The following is a 24,829-nucleotide window of genomic DNA, read 5'->3' as shown; positions in this document are numbered from 1 at the left end:
GGCCCCTCCCACCTGCCACTCCTGATCTCCCCGGCCTCCCTCCTGTGCCCCCAGGACCCATGCGGCCTGGATGGGGCTTTGGTGGGGGGGAACTGGCTTGGGAGCTCAGCAGCCTCCCCAACACCAGTGTGCCAGGCGATTGCCCTCCGCTCCTCTCCCACTCTTCCCAGAGAGTCCCTCCCACCTGCCTCTCCTGATCTCCCCTGCCTCTCCTGATCTCCCCTGCCTCTCCTGATCTCCCCAGCCTCAGGGGAGCTAATCCTGTCTGGCCTCCACTTCTCCTTCCCCCTTGGTCCCCCTACGTCCTACTGGTTCACTCTGTGGTTCCTTGCGTCTCTTTGGGGTCAGAGTCCCCCACCAGCGGCCGGCAGGCGCCCTAGTTGTGGGGAGATGCTAACTCTGTGTCTTCCCACACTGCCGTCTTAAAGGAATTCCACATTTTCTATTCTGCTGTTGCTAGAGAGTTTTAGAGCACATGAATAGTACTGTTATGGACATTTTTTTCTTGTGTGTGTCTTTTATAGTTCATATCTATTGAACTTTAAACTTCTGGGCGTGGACTTGCTGGGTTATAATATATGTATGTTCAGCTTTAGTAAAAAAGTCATGATGGAGACACGTAGACGTGGAATTTCCCAGTGCTCCACATCCATGTCCACATTTGGTATTGTCTGTTTTAAAAATTTTAGTTGTTCTCGAGTATGTATAGTACTATCTCATTGTGTTTTTATTTGCACTTGTTTGATGTCCATTGACTACTAAGCACCTTTTATATGCTTATTGGACATTTGAATAGCCTCTCTGTAAAATGCCCATTCAAGCTTTTTTCTCTTTTTTAAAAATAAATTTATTTATTTATTTATTTATATTTGGCTGCATTGGGTCTTCTTTGCTGTGTGCAGGCTTTCTCTAGTTGCAGTGAGCGGAGGCTGCTCTTCGTTGTGGTGCGCGGGCCTCTCATTGCTGTGGCTTTTCTTGCTGCGGAGCACGGCCTCTAGGTGCACGGACTTCAGTAGTTGTGGCATGTGGGCTCAGTAGTTGTGGCTCACGGGCTCTAGAGCACAGGCTCAGTAGTTGTGGCGCATGGGCTTAGTTGCTCCACGGCATATGGGATCCTCCCAGACCAGGGCTTGAACCCATGTCCCCTGCACTGGCAGGTGGATTCTTAACCACTGCGACACCAGGGAAGTCCCTCAAGCTTTTTTCTTATTTAAAAATTATCTTGTCTTTTTCTTACTCATTTGTGGGGATTCTTTATAAAATAGATTAGCTCTTTGTCTATGATATAGATTACAGATTTTTCTGTAGGTTTTTTCTTTTGGCTTATTTAATTTTTTCTGATGCCAAAGGTTTTTATTTTTATGTGGTTGAATTTCAGGTTTTTTTGTTTTGTTTTGTTTTTTAATGGTTTCTGAATTGTGAGTTTTAGTAAGAAAGGTTTTCCCTTCTATGAGGTTATAACAACATATAAGTGAGTACTTAAAATATGCCAGGCACTCTTCAAGGCTCTGGTGGTCTATTCAAATACAAGGCAATGTCCAGGCTCTCATGGAGCTTATATTCTCATGGGGGATGTACAAGTAAAAGCAAATAAGTGTCTAGTAATTATGCCAGAGGTAGTAAGTGCTATGAAGCAAAATAAGAGGATGGAAAAGAGCAGGGGGTGCTGTTTTAGTTAGGTGGGTCAGAGAGGCCTCTCAGCGTGACATTTGAAGAGAATTACTGAGTGAAATGAGAAGAAACCATAAGACTCTGGGAGAAGAATCTTCCAGGCAGAGGGCCCATCCCTGCAAATGTACAGGCCCTGAGTTGGGAGCATGCTCAAGAGCATTCAAGAAACAGCAAGAAGACACATGGGGCTAGAGTGGAATTTTACAGGATAAGGGGCAAGTTGAAATTGTAGCCTGAGGCCAGGTCATGGATTTTGGAATTTTTCATGAGGGTATGTGAAGTCATGGGAAGGTTTTTTTTGTTTGTTTTTTTAAAGAAGAATTACATGATCTGATGTATAATTAAAAGGACTACTCAGGCAGCTGAATGGAATAGAGACTATAGGAGGAGCTAGAACTGAAGCAAGATTGGGAGCCAAGGCAGGAGACTAGGCAAGAGATGATAAGGTAACTATAATGAATATTTTGAGTATCTTTATATAGTATTTAGCAGGAAAATGTTATAAAATTATCCGCACATATTCTAATATTATCTGTCCTCTGTGTTCATTTACTTGCATTTCTCTGCCCTGTTTTATTATTTTTTTTCTTTTTTTTTAAGGTACAGTTTACAAGGGCCATTTAAAATATTTTAGGTATAGCACACCAAGATGACGATAATATTTTTAAATTTATTTTCTGTAACTTTCTTGCATACACCAGCATTTTGTTAGTTCCTTTGGTCTCTAAGGCATATATATATATTTTTAAGTAAATTTACTTTTTTTTTTTTTTAATTTACTTATTGATTGATTGATTTTTGGCTGTGTTGGGTCTTCATTGCTGTACGTGGGCTTTCTCTAGTTGCGGTGAGCAGGGGGCGACTCTTCATTGCAGTGTACCGGCTTCTCATTTCGGTGGCTTCTCTTGTTGTGGAGCATGGGCTCCATGCGCATGGGCTTCAGTAGTTGTGGCACGTGGGCTCAGTAGTTGTGGCGCACGGGCTTAGTTGCTTCTTGGCATGTGGGATCTTCCCGGACCAGGGCTTGAGCCTGTGTCCCCTGCATGGCAAGTGGATTTTTAACCGCTACACCACCAGGGAAGTCCCTCTAAGGCATGTTTAACTAATACATATAGTAACTTTTGGATCTTTTCTAGCTTTATAGTTTTTTTTCTGGCAGATATAGCTATAGCTTGAATTAGTATCCAAAAAATCCTGCTGTTTACATATCCACTCACGTCTCCCCTTTTCCCCAATGTTAACAAAATAGAGATTGGATTGCTCTTCAGTTTTCTGTCTGTACAGAAATCTTGTGAAGAATTCCTATAGTATCTTTCTTACCAGCTTGGCTTTTATTGCCCAATTAAGAAAATACTAGCTAATGCTAATTTTTATACCCTGTGAGATAGTTATTACCATTATTATTTCCATTTTATAGTTGAACACTCCAAGAGATTAAGTAATTAGCCTGTGGCCACACAGCCAGTGTATAAAGATCAGCCTAGGAGACAGAATGTCTTATGCAACAGTAAAGTACAATTATTTGTTATTTCTGCTAATTTTCGTACCTGCAGAAGGAAAAATTTCAAGCTTGGGACTGAAATGGATATTTTAATTTATCAAACAACAACTACTTTTTAAAATTGCTTAGTGGCTATTGTGTGCCCTTCCCTTCAGTCCTATTGATAGGCAGGTTCTATTATGCCATCTCTTACAGACCACGATTTATCTTGTTTGGGGGCCTGAAAGAAACTGATTATACAATTTGTCTTTTCTATATGAATTGCCTTTCAGTGTTGCTGTTTTGAAAGACTCCTGTTAACAGAATAAAAATGAACAGCTATATATATATTTTTTTACGTTTTTCTTTAGGACCATCTGAATCTGATAATTTTTCTCATAACCTGAGAGGAGTAATTCCACGAAGTTTTGAATATTTGTTTTCCTTAATTGAACGTGAAAAAGAGAAGGTAAAACTTACTGTAAAAGTAAAGCGATTCTATGAAATACCTGGTTCTGAGTGGCTAACTACTAATAATCAGCTCATGATACATGGAGGGGTATCATGAGTAGTCTACAGTGTGGATAGGCTAGAGTCATAAAAAAAATCTTTCCGTTCTTAAGATAAAATGAAGGATTCTGAGTTTTTTATTTTCTAAAAGTTTTTAGTCTATAATACATGCATCATCCATGAGCCCACATTGAAAGAAAGAAGAATGTAGTGCTTCTTAGGCTCTCAAATTTTACAAGGGAGAAAGTGTAAAGAAAATCTTAACTGAGGAAAACAAATTCATTAAGCTCTGTCACCTACCTGCGCCTAGGCTCACAGTTGACTGCAGCTCTCCCTACATCTTCATGACAGCCACTAGTAATGGGCCCATCTCTGCCTCCTTTGCAGCACCTGCTACCACCTGACCATGATCTCCTTGCTTCACACGTGGTGTGGCTCCATCGTCCTAGCAATGTGGCCTTCCATTTTCCATTGGCTCCCAGATTGGGTCATTCTGTGGGTTGTGCGTGTTTAGCTTAGGGAATTCCAGGCTTAAGAGCCATTAGTGTTTTATGTTCTATTACCTATGTGCCAAGGAGTCTGATATATAGCATTGGTTTACCACTTACTCCTTTGCAGAAACTATGCCTGACCATTGCAGTTAGACACACATATTATGTGCCAGTGAAGTAAGTTTAGTGACGTGCACTTCTGTGGTTAAAAATCCTATAGCAAGGCTTTTTAAAGAAAACTTTTATTTGTTTATTTTTTTAAAGAGAGACTTTTAAAATATATTATTTTCAGTCGTTTGAGGAATATAACACTTGATTTATATGTAAGACAGTTGAAAATGGAATTGCTATTTTCATCACAAGGGAAAAAAATTATGTAACTATGTATGGCAATGGATGTTAACTAGACTTATTGTGATCATTTTGCAATATATACAAATATCAAATCATTATGTTATACGCCTGAAACTAGTATAATGCTGTATATCAATTATACCTCAATTAAACAAAAAATGGAATTGCCTATTTGGAATGCTCAAGTCCCACCTCCCTGTCTTTGTTCTGAGGCACTGTCGGAAACTTTAGGGCTCCTGGGACCACAGTTCGATGCTGCTTTAAAATGTACTGATGTGCTGAAACTAGTAATCTACATTTTAAAACTGACTTTTAAGTGTCCTGTATTGTGTAAAGGATAATGTTGTAGGAAATTTATATGTTGTGAAGTGAGTGAAAGATGAATGCTCATGAAAGGTAGGGATGAACTCATGAAAAGAATATAGCTAAAGCAGGCTTCTCTTTTACAGGCTGGAGCTGGAAAGAGTTTTCTTTGTAAGTGTTCCTTTATTGAAATCTACAACGAGCAGATCTATGACCTCCTGGACTCTGCATCGGCTGGACTGTACTTAAGGGAGCATATTAAGAAGGGAGTCTTCGTTGTTGGTGCTGTGGAGCAGGTGGTGACCTCAGCTGCTGAAGCCTATCAGGTACCCTGCCTTGAGCAATTTGATTCGTAGGCAACATAGCATGCTGTGACGAGCACCTTGATCTCAAAAAAAAGAAAGAGTTGAGTTACTAAAAATGTTTTGTAAAGCCATAACCAGAATGTTCATGAGAAGAAATGAAAGAAGGATATGACACTGTTTTATAAATTTCTCCTTCGTTAAAATAGAAGTTTAACCCCTTGATTTTGTGTTATTTTGGTGTTGTTCACTCCGGTCATAGACTCTTAAAGACCACCTTATATGTCACTGGGGGACAGTTTGTTAGTGACCATATCCCTTTAGTTGTTCCTCCTGGGAGCTGCCCTTTTGTTTTTTGGGTTTTTTTTAAAGGATATAGAGTTACAGTTTTATTTTCTTCTTATTTATTTATTTAATACATTTTTTTATTTATTTAATTTTGGCTGTGTTGGGTTTTCGTTGCTGCGCGCTGGCTTTCTCTAGCTGTGGCGAGTGGGGGTACTCTTTGTTGCGGTGCGCGGGCTTCTCATTGTGGTGGCTTCTCTTGTTGCGGAGCACGGGCTCTAGGCACACGGGCTTCAGTAGTTGTGGCACGCTGGCTCAGTAGTTGTGGCACACGGGCTCAGTAGTTGTGGCACGCGGGCTCAGTAGCTGTGGCGCACAGGCTTAGCTGCTCCGCGGCATGTGGGATCTTCCCGGACCAGGGCTCGAACTTGTGTCCCCTGCATTGGCAGGCAGATTCTTAACCACTGCACCACCAGGGAAGCCCGGAGCTGCCCTTTTTAAGAGCTCCTGGGATCTCTGCCCTTCAAACCAGCTGGCTGTTCTATTTTCTACCCTTGTTTATTACTTGTTAGGTGTCAAAAGGCAACCTCTTTTGGCCATTCAGCTTAGGACAAACAAACCTTTTGACAGGAATTTACAAAATATTCTATTCACATTTTTTTTTGAATTTTTGAATTTTTTTGAATTTATTTTTTTATACAGCAGGTTCTTATTAGTTATCCATTTTATACATATTAGTTTATATATGTCAATCCCAATCTCCCAATTCATCCCACCACCACACACACAAACGCACCCCGCCACTTTCCCCACCTTGGTGTCCATACGTTTGTTCTCTACATTTGTGTCTCTATTTCTGCCCTGCAAACTGGTTCATCTGTACCATTTTTCTAGGTTCCACATATATGCATTAATATACGCTATTTGTTTTTCTCTTTCTGACTTACTTCACTCTGTATGACAGTCTCTAGATCGATCCACGTCTCTACAAATGACCCAATTTCATTCCTTTTTATGGCTGAGTAATATTCCATTATATACATGTGTCACATCTTTTTTATCTGTTTGTTGATGGGCACTTAGGTTGCTTCCATGTCCTGGTAAATAGTGCTGCAATGAACATTGGGGTGCATGTGTCTTTTTGAATTATGGTTTTCTCTGGGTATATGCCCAGTAGTAGGATTGCTGGCTCATATGGTAATTCTATTTTTAGTTTTTTAAGGAACCTCCATACTGTTCTCCATAGTGGCTGTATCAATTTACATTCCCACCAACAGTGCAAGAGGGTTCCCTTTTCTCCACACCCTCTCCAGCATTTGCTTTTTTTTTTTTTTTTTATAAATTTATTTATTTATTTTTGGCTGCGTTTGGTCTTCATTGCTGAGCACCGGCTTTCTCTAGTTGCGGCGAGTGGGGGCTACTCTTTGTTGCCGTGCGCGGGCTTCTCATTGCGGTGGCTTCTCTTGTTGCAGAGCACGGGCTCTAGGCATGTGGGCTTCAGTAGTTGTGGCACACGTGCTCAGTAGTTGTGGCTCACGGGCTCTAGAGCGCAGGCTCAGTAGTTGTGGCACACGGGCTTCGTTGTTCCGCGGCATGTGGGATCTTCCCGGACCAGGGATCGAACCGCTGTCCCCTGCATTGGCAGGCGGATTCTTAACCACTGCGCCACCAGGGAAGCCCCAGCATTTGCTTTTTGTAGATTTTCTAATGATGCCCATTCTGTCTGGTGTGAGGTGATACCTCATTGTAGTTTTGATTTGCATTTCTCTAATAATTAGTAATGTTGAGCAGGTTTTCATGTACTTCTTGGCCATCTGTATGTCTTCCTTGGAGAAATGTCTATTTAGGTCTTCTGCCCATTTTTGGATTGAGTTGTTTGTTTTTTTAATATTGAGCTTCATGGGCTGTTTATATATTTTGGAGATTAATCCTTTGTCCATTGATTCATTTGCAAATATTTTCTCCCATTCTGAGGGTTGTCTTTTCGTCTTACTTGTAGTTTCCTTTGCTTTGCAAAAGCTTTGAAGTTTCATTAGGTCCCATTTGTTTATTTTTGTTTTTATTTCCATTATTCTAAGAGGTGGATCAAAAAAGATCTTGCTGTGATTTATGTCAAAGAGTGTTCTTCCTATATTTTCCTCTAAGAGTTTTATAGTGTCCAGTGTTACATTTAGGTCTCTAATCCATTTTGAGTTTTTTTTTTTTTTACATGTAGCTGTCCAGTTTTCCCAGCACCACTTATTGAAGAGACTGTCTTTTCTCCATTGTATATCCTTGCCTCCTTTGCCATAGATTAGTTGACCATAGCTGTGTGGGTTTATCTCTGGGCTTTCTATCTTGTTCCATTGATCTATATTTCTGTTTTTGTGCCAGTACCATATTGTTTTGATTAGCTTTGTAGTGTAATCTGAAGTCAGGGAGTCTGATTTCTCCAGCTCCATTTTTTTCCCTCAAGACTGCTTTGGCTATTCAGGGTCTTTTGTGTCTCCATATAAATTTTAAGATTTTTTGTTCTAGTTCTGTAAAAAATACCATTGGTAATTTGGTAGGGATTTCATTGAATCTGTAGATTGCTTTGGGTAGTATAGTCATTTTCACAGTATTGATTCTTCCAATCCAAAAACATGGTATATCTCTCCATCTGTTTATATCATCTTTAATTTCTTTCATCAGTGTCTTATAGTTTTCTGCATACAGGTCTTTTGTCTCCCTAGGTAGGTTTATTCCTAGGTATTTTATTCTTTTTGTTACAATGGTAAATGGGAGTGTTGCCTTAATTTCTCTTTCAGATTTTTCATCATTAGTGTATAGGAATGCAAGAGATTTCTGTGCATTAATTTTGTAGCCTGCAACTTTACCAAATTCATTGATTAGCTCTAGTAGTTTTCTGGTGGCAGTTTTAGGATTCTCTATGTATAGTATCATGTCATCTGCAAGCAGTGACAGTTTTACTTCTTTTCCAATTTGTATTCCTTTTATTTCTTTTTCTTCTCTGATTGCCGTGGCTAGGACTTCCAAAACTATGTTGAATAATAGTGGCGAGAGTGGACATCCTTGTCTTGTCCCTGATCTTAGAGGAAATGCTTTCAGTTTTTCACCATTGAGAATGATGTTTGCTGTGGGTTTGTCATATATGGCCTTTATTATGTTGAGGTAAGTTCCCTCTATGCCTACTTTCTGGAGGGTTTTTATCATAAATGGGTGTTGAATTTTGTTGAAAGCTTTTTCTGCATCTATTGAGATGATCATATGGTTTTTATTCTTCTGTTAATATGGTGTATCACATTGATTGATTTGCATATATTGAAGAATCCTTGCATCCCTGGGATAAATCCCACTTGATCATGGTGTATGATCATTTTAATGTGTTGTTGGATTCTGTTTGCTAGTATTTTGTTGAGGATTTTTGCATCTATATTCATCAGTGATGAATTTTCTGTAATTTTCTTTCTTTGTAGTATCTTTGTCTGGTTTTGGTATAAGGGTGATGGTGGCCTCATAGAATAAGTTTGGGAGTGTTCCTTCCTCTGCAATTTTTTGGAAGAGTTTGAGAAGGATGGGTGTTAGCTCTTCTCTAAATGTTTGATAGAATTCACCTGTGAAGCCATCTGGTCCTGGACTTTTGTTTGTTGGAAGATTTTTAATCACAGTTTCAATTTCATTGCTTGTGATTGGTCTGTTCATATTTTCTTTTTCTTCCTCTATTCACATTTTATGGATTCTAACCTGGCCAGTTGCTTTATTTATTTATTTTTTTTAAAGCATTTCTTTTTTTAAAAATGTATTTATTTATTTTTGGCTGTGTTGGGTCTTCGTTTCTGTGCGAGGGCTTTCTCTAGTTGCGGCGAGTGGGGGCCACTCTTCATGGTGGTGCGCGGGCCTCTTACTGTCGCGGCCTCTTGTTGCAGAGCACAGGCTCCAGACGCGCAGGCTCAGTAGTTGTGGCTCACGGGCTTAGTTGCTCTGCGGCATTTGGGATCTTCCCAGACCAGGGCTCGAACCCGTGTCCCCTGCATTGGCAGGCAGATTCTCAACCACTGAGCCACCAGGGAAGCCTTGGCCAGTTGATTTTAAACAATTTTTTGTATGTAGTATTTGATACATACACAATATTGCCACATGCATATAACTTACTAAGCATAATGTTAAAATGAACTTGCAGGACCCCATTAGACAATTTAGACTTAAATATCATCAATATTATCATTCTACCTGTGTGCTTCTTTCTATCTCATATCCCTGGTTCCTCCCTAAACATAAGCACTGTGCTGAATGTCATTATCATTTTTTTCTACTTTTAAATCACGTATGTATGTATTTCTTAAAATGTCAGTATTGCCTGTTTTTGAGTTTTAAAAAGAGGTATGTATTTTGCCTTCTATAACTTTTTTAAAGTCAACACAGTGTATGAAATTCATTTATGTTGCCTTTTTTTCACTGCTGTGTAGTCCATTATATGAATATTTATAAATAAATAAATATACATATATCAGGGTTCATTAATTTATTCTTCCATCTTCAGCAAATCTTATTCAAACTTCTTAAACTGTGACTCTCATAGTAAGAGATAGGTTTTACTTGTGATCTGGTGTATGTATATATGCATATTCAAAAAATAATGTTGAGATTTTTGATTGGAATTGCATTGCAGTTAGAGACCAGTTTGGAGGGATTGACATCTTTACAATAGAGTTCATACCTGAACATGGTATGTCTCTTCATTTAATTGGGTCTTTAATGTCTTACATTACAATAATTTTTACCATAAAAGTCTTACCTTTTTTTACCTTTATTCCAATATACCTTACATTTTTTATTGCTCTGGCGGGGGATAACTTCTTTTTAAAATTACATGTTGTCTGTTATGTATAGAAATGCAGGTTTTTTAATAGAATGCTTTTATAATCAGCCACCCTGTTAACTGTCTTATAAAATCAAGGATGTGTGTTAAATTTTGTCAGATGCTCTTTCTACCTCTACTGAGATGATCATGTGGTTTTTCTAATTTAACATGTTAACGTGAAAAATATTGGATTAGCTTTGTCAGTATTTTGTTTATCATTTTTCATCAGGGCTTAAGATTGAGATAAACTTGTAATTCTCCTTTTTCCTACTTTCCTTGTCTTGCTTTATTACCACCTTTATGTGTTTTCTAGAAATACGTGTGATTAGAATGACCTGTTCTTAAAAAGCATGTAGCACTCATCCCCCAAATCATCTGGGCCTTGTGTTTAGTTAGATTGATTATTTGTTTATTTATTTATTTATTTGGTAAGAAGATTTTTAACAACAAATAAAAATTCTTTAATAGACCTATGCAGGCATTTTGGGTCAGAAGTCTTGATAGGTTGCGTATTCCTAGAAAAATTTCAGTTTCCTCTAAGTTTTCAAATATATTGGCATAAAGTTGTTCCTAGTATTCTCATTTTTAAAATCTTTGCTGTAACTACAATTTTGTTCTCTTTTTGAATAGTTGTGATGGTTTATATGGCCTTACTCTTTAATGTTTTATTTTTATTTTCTTTGGGTTTATCCTACTGTCCTTCTTCTGACTTCTTAAGCTCGATGCTTAGCTCGTTTTGGCCTTTCTTTTGTATTTAATGTTATAAATTTACTTAATATTACTTAAAGTTCACACAAGTTTTAATATCTTAACTGTCATATAGATTTAAATATTATTCCATTATAATTTCTTTTTTGACCCATGATTTACTTAGAAATGTGATTTTAATATTTTATTTATTTATTTATTTATTTATTTATTTATGGCTGTGTTGGGTCTTCATTTCTTTGTGAGGGCTTTCTCCAGTTGCGGCAAGTGGGGGCCATTCTTCATCGCGGTGCGCGGGCCTCTCACTATCGCGGCCTCTCTTGTTGCGGAGCACAGGCTCCAGACGCGCAGGCTCAGTAATTGTGGCTCACGGGCCCAGTCGTTCCGCGGCATGTGGGATCTTCCCAGACCAGGGCGCGAACCCGTGTCCCCTGCATTGGCAGGCAGATTCTCAACCACTGCGCCACCAGGGAAGCCCAGAAATGTGATTTTAAATTCCCCAATTTATGGGAAATTTAAATTTATTTTTCATGTTGATTGTTAATTGCATTGGGATCAGAGAATGTGGTCTTGTGTGATTCCTAGTCTTTGAGATTTATTGAGAAATTATTTATGGATTAATACAATGGCCAACTTTTATAAGTGTGTGCTTGAGAATAATGTGCATCCTTGGATATAGGGTTTTATATTTTTAGTAATATTTTTTTGTCTGTATAATCTGTCAATACTTAAGATATATTAATCTCTAACTAAAGTGTTGGTTTTGTCTTGATTTTTGTCTATATACGAAAATATATATGTATACATATAGAGATAGACTTTTATTAGGGGCATATGCAAGTAGTAGAATTAATATATCTTCCTTTGATTTGAATTCGTAGTTTTGTATTTATATTAACACAGTTTTCTATTTTTTTTTAAATTTTTATTTCTGGCTGCATTGGGTCTTCATTGGTTTGTGCAGGCTTTCTCTAGTTGTGGAGAGCGGGGGCTACTCTTCGTTGTGGTGCGCAGGCATCTCATTGCAGTGGCTTTGCTTGTTGTGGAGCATGGGCTCAAGGCGCACAGGCTCAGTAGTTTGGCATGGGGGCTCTAGAGCGCAGGCTCAGTAGGTGTAGCACATGGGCTTAGTTGTTCTGTGGCATGTGGGATCTTCCCGGACCAGGGCTTGAACCCGTGTCCCCTGCATTGGCAGGCGGATTCTTATCCACTGCGCCACCAGGGAAGTCCCTAGTTTTCTATTATTAACACAGTTTTCTATTAACATATTTTGCCTTAAAAATTTATTTTGTCTGCTATCGACATACCATTCAGCATTCTTTTGATTAGTTATTTGCCCAGTATATGTTTTCCCATCAGTCCTCTGTGTTTTAATGTTTTAAGTTTTTCTACAAGAAAAACCATGTAGTTATATCTTGCTTTAAAAAAAAATTTTTTTTTTGACAGCCTCTCACCTAACTTTACATAAGTATGATTGTTGATATTATTGGACTGTTTTCTACCATCTTTCGTAGTGTTTTTTGTTCTGTTTTATTCAATGCTCTTTCCCCTTTCTTCCTTTCTTTTTAAAAAATATTTATTTATTTATTTGGCTGCGTCGGGTCTTAGTTGCATCATGCAGGATCTTTAGTTGTGGCATGTGAACCCTTAGTTGCAGCATGTGGGATCTAGTTCCCCAACCAGGGATCGAACCTGGGCCCCCTGCATTGGGAGCGTGGAGTCTTCGCCACTGGACCACCAGGGAAGTCCCTCTTGCTTCTTTTTAAGATGAGCAATTTTAGGTTCACAGCAAAATTGAGGGGAATGTACAGTGATTTCTCATATATCCTGTGCTCCCCCAAATGGGTAGCCTTCCCCACTTTAAACATTCCCCACTTTAAACATTCCCCACTAAAGTGGTACAATTGATGAACTTACATTGACATATCGTAATCACCCAAAGCCCATAGTTGACCTGAGAGTTCACTCTTGGGTTGCCTTTTTGGTTTTGATCCCGTATGAAGCACCATTTGTTTAAAAAAATTTTCTCATTCGGTTGCCTTTGCACCTTTAACGAAAATCAATTGACCGTACATGTATGGGTTTATATCTGACTGTATTCTGTTTCATTGATCTATGTGTCTGAATCAGTTACCAATACACAACTGTCTTGATATTGATATTGTTGCTCGATATTAGGCAAACCTGAGGATATCATAGGTTTGGTCCCCCACCACCACAATAAAGCAAATATTGCAGTAAAGTGAGTCACATGAATGTTGTGGTTTCTCAGTGCATATAAAAGTGCTGTTCTGTAGTTTATTAAGTGTCCAATAGCATTATGTCTAAAAAAACAATGTATATACCTTAATTTAAAAATATTTTATTGTTAAAAAATGCTAACCATCCTCTGAGCCTTCAGTGAATCATAATCTTTTTGCTGCTGGAAGGTCTTTCCTCAGTGGTGATGGCTGCTGACTGATAGGGATGGTGGTTGCTGAAGGTTGGAGTGGATGTTGCAATTTCTTAAAATAAGACAACAATGAAGCTTGCTGCATCAGGGGATTCTTACTGTCATGAATGACTTCTCTGCAGCTGTTTGGTACCATTTTACCCATCGTGGAACTTCTTTCAAAATTGGAGTCAGTCCTCTCAAACCTTGCCCTGCTTTATCAACCACATTTATATAATATTCTAAATCCTCTGTTGTCTTTTCAACAATCTTCATAGCATCTTCGCCAGGAGTAGATTCCATTTCAAGAAACCACTCTCTTTGCTCATCTATAAGAAGCAACCTCTCATCTGTTTTATCAGGAGATTGCAGCAGTTCAGTCACACCTTCAGGCTCCACTTTTAATTCTACTTCTCTTGCTATTCCTACCACATCTGTGTTATTTCCTCCACTGAAGTCTTGGACCCCTCAATATCACCCATGAGGGTTGGAGTCAGCTTCTTCCAAAGTCCTGTTAATGTTGATATTTTGACCTCTTGCCACGAGTCGTGAATGTTCTTTATGGCATCTAGAGTGGTGAATCCTTTCTAGGAAGTTTTCAGTTGACCTTCCCCAGATCCATGAGAGTAATCACTATCCATGGCAGCTTTAGTCTTATGAAGTATATTTCTTCGATAATAAGATTTGAAAGTCAAAATGACTCCTTGATCCATGGGCTGCCAAATGGATGTTGTATTAGCAGCCATGAAAACAACATTAACCTTGTTGTACATATCAACCAGAGCTCTTGGGTGACCAGGTATATTGTCAATGAGCAATACTATTTGCAAAGGAATTTTTTTTCTGAGCAATAGGTCTCAACAGTGACCTTAAAATATTCAGTAAACCATGTTGTAAACAGATGTGCTGTCATCCAGGCTTTGTTGTTCCGGTTACAGAGCACAGGCAGAGGAGATTTAGCATAATTCTTAAGGCCCTAGGAATTTTAGAATGGTAAATGAGCATTGGCTTCAACTTAGTCACCAGCTACATTAGCCCCTAACAAGAGAGTCAGCCTTGCTTGACACAGGGTTGCCACAAACCTTCAATTTGTAAAAAACATAATATCTGCAAAGCACAATAAAATGAGTTAGATCTGTATTGTTATTGCTGAGAGGTACGTCTTGAGATCAGGTAGAGTAAGTTCTCTAATTTCTTAACAATTAGTTTGGTTATTCTTTAGTCCTTTGCATTTTCATATACTCAGATTTAGTTTGTTAGTTTCTACAGAAAAGACTGCTGGGATTTTTGAGTGGGATTGGGTTGAATCTGTCGATCAATTTGGGGAGAATTAATATCTTAACAATATTGAGTCTTCCAATCCATGAGTATTCACCAAATAGTTTTGTTTTTGATTTTTGTTTGTATTTGGCCTTTGCACAAGTATTTAAATAAGCAGACTTGTATTTGCTTTTTCACCTTATGTTGTACAAATGATAGCATATTGTGCTACTTTTGCACTTGCTTTTTAAAATTTTTATTTATTTTTATTTTTATAAATTTATAAATTTATTTATTTATTTTTGGCTGTGTTGGGTCTTTGTTGCTGTGTGCGGGCTTTCTCTGGTTGCGGCGAGCGGGGGCTACTCTTTGTTAAGGTGCGAAGCCTCCTCATTGCAGTGGCTTCTCTTGTTGCGGAGCACGGGCTCTAGGCATGCGGGCTTCAGTAGTTGTGGCACATGGGCTCAGTAGTTGTGGCTCGTGGGCTCTAGAGCACAGGCTCAGTAGTTGTGGCGCACATGCTTAGTTGCTCCGCGGCATGTGGGATCTTCCCGGACCAGGGTTCGAACCCGTGTCCCCGTCGTTGGCAGGCGGATTCTTAACCACGGCACCACCAGGGAAGCCCTGCACTTGCTTTTTTAAGCTAATGGTATTTTGAAATTTGTCCCATGTTTGAGGATCTCGCTCTCTTTCTCTTTACAGCTGTATGAATGTATCATTATCTAATATTTAATATACAGTATTTAGTGTTATGAAAAGGAAGCATGAACTATTAACCAAAAAAATAAAGATATAAACCATTTCATTTTTATGCTATGGCTGGTTAATAGAGAGGGTTATAACAGCTCCATTTATTGAGTGTATGTGCTAAGCCCTGTGCTAACTTCTTTTGTATACGTTATTTCATTTAATTTTTTTATCTACTTTTTGAGGTAAGCTACTAATTTCTTCATTTTATCCAATACATATTATGACCATGCCACTCAAGAATGTAGTTCTCAGACTATGGGTGTCACATAGGAGGTTGTTAGAAATGCAGGATCTCATTCTCTCCCTCACGTCTGCTGAGTCAGAATCTGAATTTTAACCAGATCCTAGCTGATTAGCATTCATATTACAGTTTGAGATGTTCTGCCCTGTGAGGTAGGTACCCATATTCCCATTTTACAAATATGGGACTGAGCCTTGAAAAGGTCAACTGGCCCCCAGACCACACAACTGGTAGATAGTGGAGCCAAGAGTTGAACTCATGTTCATCCTATTCTAGAGTCTGCGGTCTGAACCTTCATGTATCTGCTTGCCACAGGGAATAGGGAGGGAAAACAAATACTTTGTAGACCAAAAGAGCTAATAAAACTTTGGGCTTGAAGGTAATTTTAAGATTTCTTTTATCTAACTTTCTCATAGTCTCGGTAAAGAAGAGGGTTCAGAGAGATTTTGCGATTTGCATTGAGTTAATACAAATAGAGAAATGGCAAAGCCCATTCTAGATCCTATGCCTTCTGATTTCCTGCTTGTTTTCTTTCATGACATGGAGAAGAATCAAAAAAGGAAAGGCAAAGGAAAATAACTTGAGTATATTCCTCATTAGATAGTCTCTCACCACTCTTTGCAAATTTCCTACTGATGTTCGTGGCTGTTGTGACCACTTGGAAGTCGTGATAACGTATTTTCCTTTTGCCTAGGTGTTGTCTGGAGGGTGGAGAAACAGACGTGTAGCATCGACATCAATGAATAGAGAATCCTCTAGGTCTCATGCAGTCTTTACAATTACAATAGAGTCGATGGAGAAAAGCCATGAAACTGTGAACATACGGACCTCCCTTCTCAATCTGGTGGATTTAGCAGGATCTGAAAGGCAAAAAGATACCCATGCAGAAGGGATGAGATTGAAGGTAAGAATGGAATTATGGTCTTCAGTTCTTGACTGTGAATTATTACTAGAAGTCAATACCAAGCTAAGTGTTTTGAGGGCTACAAAGGATTAAGAAATTGCTTTCATCCAAAAGGTATAGACATTTTTGCTGTGGGGTAGGGACAGTAAACATACATGGGATATGACGAGTGTCAGTAGCAAGAGTATTTGAATTCATGCCAAAAGGGGTGATAATATGAGTGGTAGCAGGGGTGAGAGGGAGAAGGGTGTGACATGGCCTGCTTGGGGGAAACATGGGAAAGTAGTTCTTGAGTTAAGGGTTAAGGACCTCGTTCTAGGCTAAGGTATTACCAGAAGTTCTTGGTAATATGTATTGCTAATGTGTATATGTATATGTATTGTAATGTGCACTGTCAATAAAATGTGTGTGGGGACTTCCCTGGCGGTCCAGTGGTTAGGATTCCGTGCTTCCAATGCAAGGGACACGGGTTCAATCCTTGGTCAGGGAACTAAGGTCCCACATGCCCTGTGGACAAAAAAAAAAAAAGGTTCTTACATTATAAAACAACTATACTCCAATAAAAATTAATTAAAAAAATAAAATGTGTGTGGATTCTACAGTTTAGGATATATAAGGGTGGGGGGAGAAGAGTCAGAAATGGTAGAGGAGAGGGTCTTGTTTGCCTTAAAAGTGAGGGTTTGAGCTGCTTGAGCTCTCAGGCAGTTTCAGTCTGTCTCACATTTGTGTTTCTATGGGGACATGAAGCAAAGAAAAATAGCATAAGTTCAAAATAGGACATATGTTGGGCCCATTCTAAATGCTTTGTATATATTAGCTATTTAACCGTCCCAACAACTCTGGGAAGTGATCCTATTATCCTTTCTATTTTGAAGAAATTGGAGGAAATTTTCCAGGGGCACATGGCTAAGAGTCGCTGAGATTCAAATGGTAATCCAGCTTCACAGACAGGGCTCTCAACTGTGACCATAAACCACCTTTCTGAATGGTAACAGATAGTGGCTACTCCGAACTCATCACATCTTACTTAATAATTTCTGTTCCTCCTCTCTTTTTCTATTCTCCCACTTCTGCAGACCCAGTTATCGAAATATGCTCCCTATGGTAAAAATCCAGTGTAACATGTTTAACCCAAACATTTTTCTTTTCTCCTGAAACCACTCTTTTAAAGCAGTTTTATTATACATTACATTACAGAATTAGACTGAATGTTCTCTTGTAATATGTTCATTGGTGGCTTTGTGGGACATGGGAGTGGGTTATTAGTTACCATACCCTTATAATGTAGTAAACATTTTAACATAAAAGGATTGAAAAATATGCCTATTAATGCACTCCAACTTTTTTTCCTCTGTTCTCTTCTAGATTTTATCCCTACCTATATAGGTCAGTTTAAAACTATTACAATTATGAGGTGACATTGATATTTTTTTCCTTCACATGATTTTTGTGTTTGTATTTGAATAGTACTAAAATTGCAGTGTGTGCCTCGAGTAGGAAAAGGTTAGTGGACAGTTGAGGACATCTTTTTGCTGAGAAGTTAGTTACCTTAACTAATATTGGCCCTGTCTTGCCTTTCCATTCAAAATTGCCACCCTGCTAGGTATATTTTAATTCAAAATACTAAAAAGACATCAGTGCACCTCAATTTTTTGTTCTTTTTCCCCAATGCCCTAGGAAGCAGGTAACATAAACAGATCGTTGAGCTGCCTGGGCCAGGTGATTACTGCACTTGTCGATGTGGGTAATGGAAAACAGAGACACGTTTGCTACAGAGACTCCAAACTTACCTTCTTACTCCGGGTAAAGTAGATCATTGGGTTCCTGGGCCCCTGTTTTGGTTATGCTCACTATGGTTGGTAGTCGGATAATCTCTCAGCCTTGGTGCTAATAGTATACATTTTGTTTGCTTAAAAAACATCTTGTGGTTTCTCCCCTGAAAATGTGTACCATTCATATCATTAAACAGGATTCCCTTGGAGGTAATGCCAAAACAGCCATAATTGCAAATGTTCATCCTGGATCTAGGTGCTTTGGTGAAACCCTATCAACGCTTAATTTTGCCCAAAGAGCCAAGCTGATTAAAAATAAGGTAAAATACTGAGTATACTTAAGTAAATCAGAAAAATATTTAAGCTTGCAGTATCTCACTTTTGTGATTGCCCTCATATTAACATTAGCTTTTAGTTACTGTACTGTATTTCTCTGTTGTGAAAGCCTAACTCTAAGCAAGGTTTCTATTTTATCTTTCCTAGCCTTCTATATCGCTCGTGTAATTTGAGACTAGAGTAGATCTTATGGTCATTATTGTTTGGCTAGTTTTTCCTCAAGGGAAGGCAAAGTTTTTCCTTTGGAATTGGGCTGGAGACTAAATTTATTTACCTAAACCGCGCTATCAGAGCTGGGTGTTGGGAGCAGGAGGATCCACTATGAACGCAGTTTAATGATATTGACAAACTTTGTCTTTCAAGTTGTCTATAACTCCAAGGATTCCTCATTTTTCTTTACATGCAAGAAGTTTCTTTGATATTTGTGTACACCAGTGGTCAGGAAACTTCCTGTAAAGGGCCCAAGAGGTAAATAATTTCGGCTTCTTGGACCATATGGTCTCTGTCCCAACTACTCAGCTCTGCCTCTGTAGTGAGAAAGCAGCTGTAGATGATATGTAAACATATGGGCATGGCTATGTTCAAGCAGCACTTTGCCAGCCCCTGGTGCAGACTGTCGAAAGACCAAGGAGTTCCCCACTTGCTTTGGAGAGGTTGGAGGGCTGTTTGGTTCTAGACAAAAGAATCAAAGGGCATAAATTGACAAATTAATTTCCTCTCTCTTTCAAAGGAGAAAGTGGTCATTCTTACCTCCCAAAATAGACTCCCTAGTGATCTTATCATGGTAAAAGCAAAGAGGTACATGTTGCCTCTTCCCTTGGGTAAGGCAGAAGAGTATAGGTCTGGTTATTCATTCATTTTATTGGATTATGAACCCCCTGTGGGATATTTGTAATATGAGGAGGAAAATCATTAGAGCTTCCTCCGACCCTATCTCTTGGGACTTACTAGAAGATTTTGGAGAGTTGAGAACTGCAGGGATAATTAGAATTATGATGTCACCGATGTGACAGTGATGTCACAGTGTATAGGAGTGCCTTTTAATGAGGCTGTCCATAAGAATCAGAAGCAACTAGAAATGGCTTCTTAACACATGAAATAACAAAACCAGGAGCCTTATACTAGTCACTGCCAATGTTGAGTCCTCTGCTGCAGCCCACCAAGGGAAAGTGGCTCGGATGTCTGGAATTTGTTTAAGAGTGAACAGTCCTTCCCCGTGGGCAGACCCAGCTACAGACAGGAACATGGGGACCTTGGGGCTGTCAGAGGTTTCTCCCTCACTCTGGAGTATTGGGTATTTGATTTGGTTGGTTCTCAGCTCTTGACTCTTGTTATCACCCTCTAGGTTTTGTGGGACTTTATGAACTTCTTAGAAGTCGTCTCAAATAAGACATTTCTTTAAAAGAGCATTTAGTGTGATAATAAAACAGAAATGGAGTTGTCAAACCAACTCTCCCTTCCAGGAGACTGTTAGGAAATACAGGGTTGGACTTTTCTGGAGAGGGTGGTTTCTTCCAAGCCAGTGGAGCTCAGGTCAGCTCTGCAGTTCCTTACACCTCTTTAGTGAGCGAAGACAGGGGGAGGTGACACTCATGGAGGTGTTTGCTCTTCTTCACAGGGTGGGGTTATCTCAGGAAGAAGGCAGTGTTAGAGGAATATACGTTGATCCCAGAGGCGACCCAGCCCAGCAGGGCCCAGGGCTAGTCAACAGAGCAGAGACCTAAGTGGGGGCTTGGGGAGGGGAGGGGAAAGAGTCTCTGGCTCTAGGTGTGAAGGCAGAGGGGAAGGAAGCTCCCTCCGTACTCCAGCGCACTGATTTTGGAGGCCTTTGGACTGTTTGTGAGATGCAAGCGCAGTTTTGTTTGGTCTTCGTCACTCCAAATCATACAAACAAATATAAACACGAGACTGTATGGCTCAGCATTCTTTTAATGCTTTTTAAAAAAATTCTTGAACAGGCAGTGGTAAATGAAGACACGCAAGGAAATGTGACCCAGCTCCAAGCTGAAGTGAAGAGGCTCAAAGAGCAGCTGGCCCAGCTTACTGCAGGGCAGATACCACCAGAAAGCTTTCGGACTGGAGGTACGACGGGCGCAGTGTCCTCTAACCGGAGGCAATCCAGGCATGGGTATTAGTATGAGAGCCCTCCAGTGACAGGAACAACACAGTAAGGCTACCCAGATTTCCCACGAGTGTCTGTTCCTGTTTATTTCACCTACATAGGAACATGGTACTTCGTAACCAGACACAGTTACCACAGGTACTGATTTCTGTGAGATGTGGTGGGAAAGGGGAGTAGAAATAATTTTGAATAATTCATCCCTAATAAGTGCTAAAAAGAGATACTAGTAAATTTCATTTAGATCCACTTCCAAGATTCTGTCATATGTAATCTTTATATGTTTACTAAATTGGATATGAGAGACTTACTTTTCTTCAAAGAATAGGTAATTTGTAGACTGGGTTAATTTGAAATTCATGATCTGGTGATGAGAGTCTGATTCTTTAAGACGAATTGAGAGCAGTCAATCAAAGGCTATTTTAGCTCATTTCTGGTTCTTAAAATTTGAGAGATAAAACATTTTTCCTCTTTCCTTTTCTTTCTTACTGGACCCGTTACAGACAAAGACGAGACTGACTACATGAAGTATTTCCGAGAGGCAATGTTATTCTTTAAGAAATCTGAACAAGAAAAGAAGGTAGGAAACTGAATTAGTAAAAGAGGATTCAAGATATTTTAGGCTTTCACTATGAGGAGCTTTTCCGAGTGAAATAAATGGCACAAGTAAATAAAACAAAGGAAGACTGAAAAACCTAATTTTGCCTTTGAGATTAAATGTGAAGTTAGTGTTTATTGCTTGTTTTGTGAAAATTTAGGGAAGCCCAATTATTTTTTATGTTTAACCAAATTATGAATTTCTTAAGTCTTTGGTAGAAAAAGTTAGCCAATTGGAAGACCTCACCCTCAAAAAAGAAAAATTTATTCAATCTAATAAAATGATCGTGAAATTCCGAGAGGATCAAATAATGCGCCTGGAGAAGCTCCACAAGGAATCCCGGGGAAGTTTTCTGCCCGAGGAGCAGGATCGTTTGCTGTTGGAATTGAGGGATGAGATTCAAACTCTGCGAGAACAAGTGAGTACATGACATTCGCAGTAATTGTAAAACTAAAAGAAGTTCAAGGCAAGTATGAATCAGTCACCAAATTGGTCAGGAAATTCTTGTAATTTAATGCAAGAGAAAGTGTTTTAAATGAATTCAACTGACAGTATGATTGCATAATGTGCCCCTCCCCCCTCCCCCCCCCAATTTTCTAAAGTAGTAAAACCTGAAGGGAGAAGGGAAGACGTGGTGGTGGTTGTGGTGGTGTCGCTGCCGTGGCACTTAGCCCCAGCAGGCCAAGCGCACTTCCTCCCAGTGGGCACCTGGGGTTATCGGAGCCAGTAGTCTCTTCGCAGCTGAGCCCTTTGAAGTGTTGTTGTTTTTCCTTTTCCCTGAGAGGATGGATAGTTAACACAGGCACGTAATTAAAAAACAAGGATAATCTCTTACCAGAGGGGATATCTTTTGAGAGGTTTTTCTGCATTTTCCAACTAATATTGATAGAAGTTTTTACTTTTATCCCTTTTGTGCACAGAAGACAGCATACACACTTTTCTGTACCTTGCCCTTTTCATTTAATGTGTCTTTTGGGGGGCATTCCACCCTAGTCAGTAGAGTTTCCTAATTCTTTTCAGTGTGTTAATTCAAGCCGTCTCCTTTGCAGGAAGAGCCTGCCACAACGTGCACCCTGTGCTTATCACCGCAGGTGCCTGGGTGAACGTTTCAGGGGTAGACAGGGAAGTTTCGAGTTTCCTGACCCGAATGTAGAGTTCAGAGTTGTAGGATATGCACGTATTCAGTCTGATGGTAAAAGCTGAGGTGCTCCCCACCCCCGCAGTGCCTGCGGTGTCCACAGTGTTTGCTGTTGGCTTTCGGAAAAACTTGTTCACTAAGGTCATGTTTGTAAATACGTAAGTCTCTAATTCTTCCATGTGACAGGTAGAGCACCACCCCAGAGTCGCAAAATATGCTATGGAAAATCATTCCCTCAGGGAGGAGAACAGAAGACTGAGATTGTCACAGCCTGTGAAAAGAGCCCACGAAATGGATGCCCAGACCATCACAATCCTGGAAAAAGCTTTCTTTGAAGTATCTGGCACAGAGAAAAATGACAAAAGTAAGACGTGATAGTTGTAAACATGCCTTCTAGGGGCGAGGGGACTGTTTAAAAGGGCATCGATATTGCCTTGCATTGAGGGTTTTCATTTTAGCCTCTAGACCTGTTGTACAAATTTCTTATATACATACTTATTCTTTATGAAGGCTAATAGATACCCATTATCAAAGGAATACTCAAAGAATATCTCTGTCTTACAGATAAAAGATTGATTCAGATATTACTTTACATTTTTATTAAATGGAATTTTCCTATTTTAAGTATTTGAAATGAAAAGTACTTAACTAACGACAACATGAATGAGTGTAGAGTTGAGATATTTATTCACCTGACGAACATCTGTACAGTGTGAGAGATGTCAGAGTGATCAGACCCACGGTCCAGCCAGCACAGTGATTGGTCCTGATGTCATGGTTGCGGGTCATGCTTGCCAGTGTACGTTCTGCTCTACGTTAGTTCTGTAAGTTTACTGTTACCCTCTGAAAAGTGGTTTAGTTACTGATCTGATTTACACGCTTGGCAGCTGTTGGTGTTAATGCTCTGGGATTTGGTAACAAAGTCTATGTTTGCTCCATTCTTAGAGTGAATATCTTCATGGCCTTTTATCACACTCTGTTTCAGCCTTTGTTTCTCTTTAGGTTGAAATTGAGATAGTTCTAATCTTTTTATACTGCAATGATAAAGAAAAAAAAATTTTTTAATTTCCTTTTCCAAGCCTTCTTCCATTCTGTTATGAATTAACGAAAGAATAAAATTCACAGAATATGGGTTGTAGAGAGACCACAATTTTAGATGCAAAGTTAAAATCAGGTTTTCTGTATTAAGTATTTTTTCCTACAATGCTCTGTATTTTGTTGGCCATTTTGCCCTCAGTAGTACCTTAACTTACTACCTTTGAAAGATACTAATGGTAATTTCTGGACCTCACCATCTTCTAAACATACATCATTCTCTAAACAATTTCTTTTTTAATGGGCAGTTTGGGGTATTTACTTCAATCTTTCTTCTTTTTTTTAAACATTTATTTATTTTATTTATTTATTTTCCTTATTTTGTTTTGGCTGAGACGGGTCTTACTTGCAGCACATGGGTTCTTTGTTGAGGCATCTCTGTTGAAGCATGCAGGATCTTTTTCGTTACAGTCCGCAGTCTCCTCGGGTTTCTGTCTAGCTGCGGCACGCGGACTTCTCTCTAGTTGTGGTGTGCAGGTTTTCTCTCTCTAGTTGTGGTGCACAGACTCCAGGGCTCGTGGGCCCTGTAGTTGTGGCACGCGGGTTCCAGAGCGCATGGGCTCCTCTGTAGTTTGAGGCAGGTGGGCTCTCATTGAGGCACACGAGCTCAATAGTTGTGGTGCACGGACTTAGTTGCTCCACGGCATGTGAGATCTTAGTTCCCCAAACAGGGATCGAACCCACGTCCCCTGCATTGGAAAGCAGATTCTTTACCACTGGGCCACCAGGGAAGTCCCTCTCTAAACATTTTTACATGTTATTTCCCATACTGAAACTCAGTGGCACTCTTTTCAACAAATTCAGCCTTCTAAGCAATCCCTGAAAATTAATATATTCTACCTGGTAGATGATACCAAGTTCTTTCAGTTGGCTGCCATTGCTATTTGTTTCTTTTGCTAAAAATTCATTGACCGTTGGCACTAATTCCTGGAAGATTCAATTGGTGACGTTTCTCTGTCCAGCAGTGTGGGTGTTATACTTCAGTCATTGTTTGCTCTTTTCTCTTAATGGAAAAGGTGTTGGCTTAAATATGCCCCTTCATCCTGTGGCTTCACAGCTTCTCAAAAACAACTTCTGATACTCTTTGATGCACTGGGTTGTGTCTTATGTCTCCTCTTGAGTTACAGGCCCTTGTATTTTAGGGTCCACTTTCCAATGATTTCTCTTTTTTCCTCCTTGTGCTTCAAAATGATACCTGGCAGAGAACTTAGAATATGTATTCTGTTATTTTTCTCTTT

General features: G+C 39.4%; 1 protein-coding gene across 3 annotated transcripts in view; it reads left to right on the top strand.

The window, feature by feature from the left end:
- The window catches only part of KIF15 (kinesin family member 15), a 120,710-nt gene that overhangs the window by 58,188 nt on the left and 37,693 nt on the right, over positions 1-24,829 (top strand). For all 3 annotated transcript variants that reach the window (XM_082412717.1, XM_082412718.1, XM_082412719.1), the window contains exons 6-14: positions 3,523-3,620; positions 4,956-5,135; positions 16,324-16,533; positions 18,211-18,336; positions 18,503-18,625; positions 20,600-20,723; positions 21,264-21,340; positions 21,567-21,776; positions 22,683-22,860. In XM_082412717.1, the coding sequence (XP_082268843.1) occupies positions 3,523-3,620; positions 4,956-5,135; positions 16,324-16,533; positions 18,211-18,336; positions 18,503-18,625; positions 20,600-20,723; positions 21,264-21,340; positions 21,567-21,776; positions 22,683-22,860 (1,326 nt within the window). The remainder of the gene's footprint in view (positions 1-3,522; positions 3,621-4,955; positions 5,136-16,323; positions 16,534-18,210; positions 18,337-18,502; positions 18,626-20,599; positions 20,724-21,263; positions 21,341-21,566; positions 21,777-22,682; positions 22,861-24,829) is intronic.

The sequence above is a fragment of the Balaenoptera physalus genome, assembly GCF_965194825.1.
Source record: "Balaenoptera physalus genome assembly, chromosome: 11".
Classification (NCBI taxonomy): domain Eukaryota; kingdom Metazoa; phylum Chordata; class Mammalia; order Artiodactyla; family Balaenopteridae; genus Balaenoptera; species Balaenoptera physalus.
The sequence above is the reverse complement of the archived record's forward strand: the minus strand, read 5'-3'. Positions and strand labels throughout refer to the sequence as shown.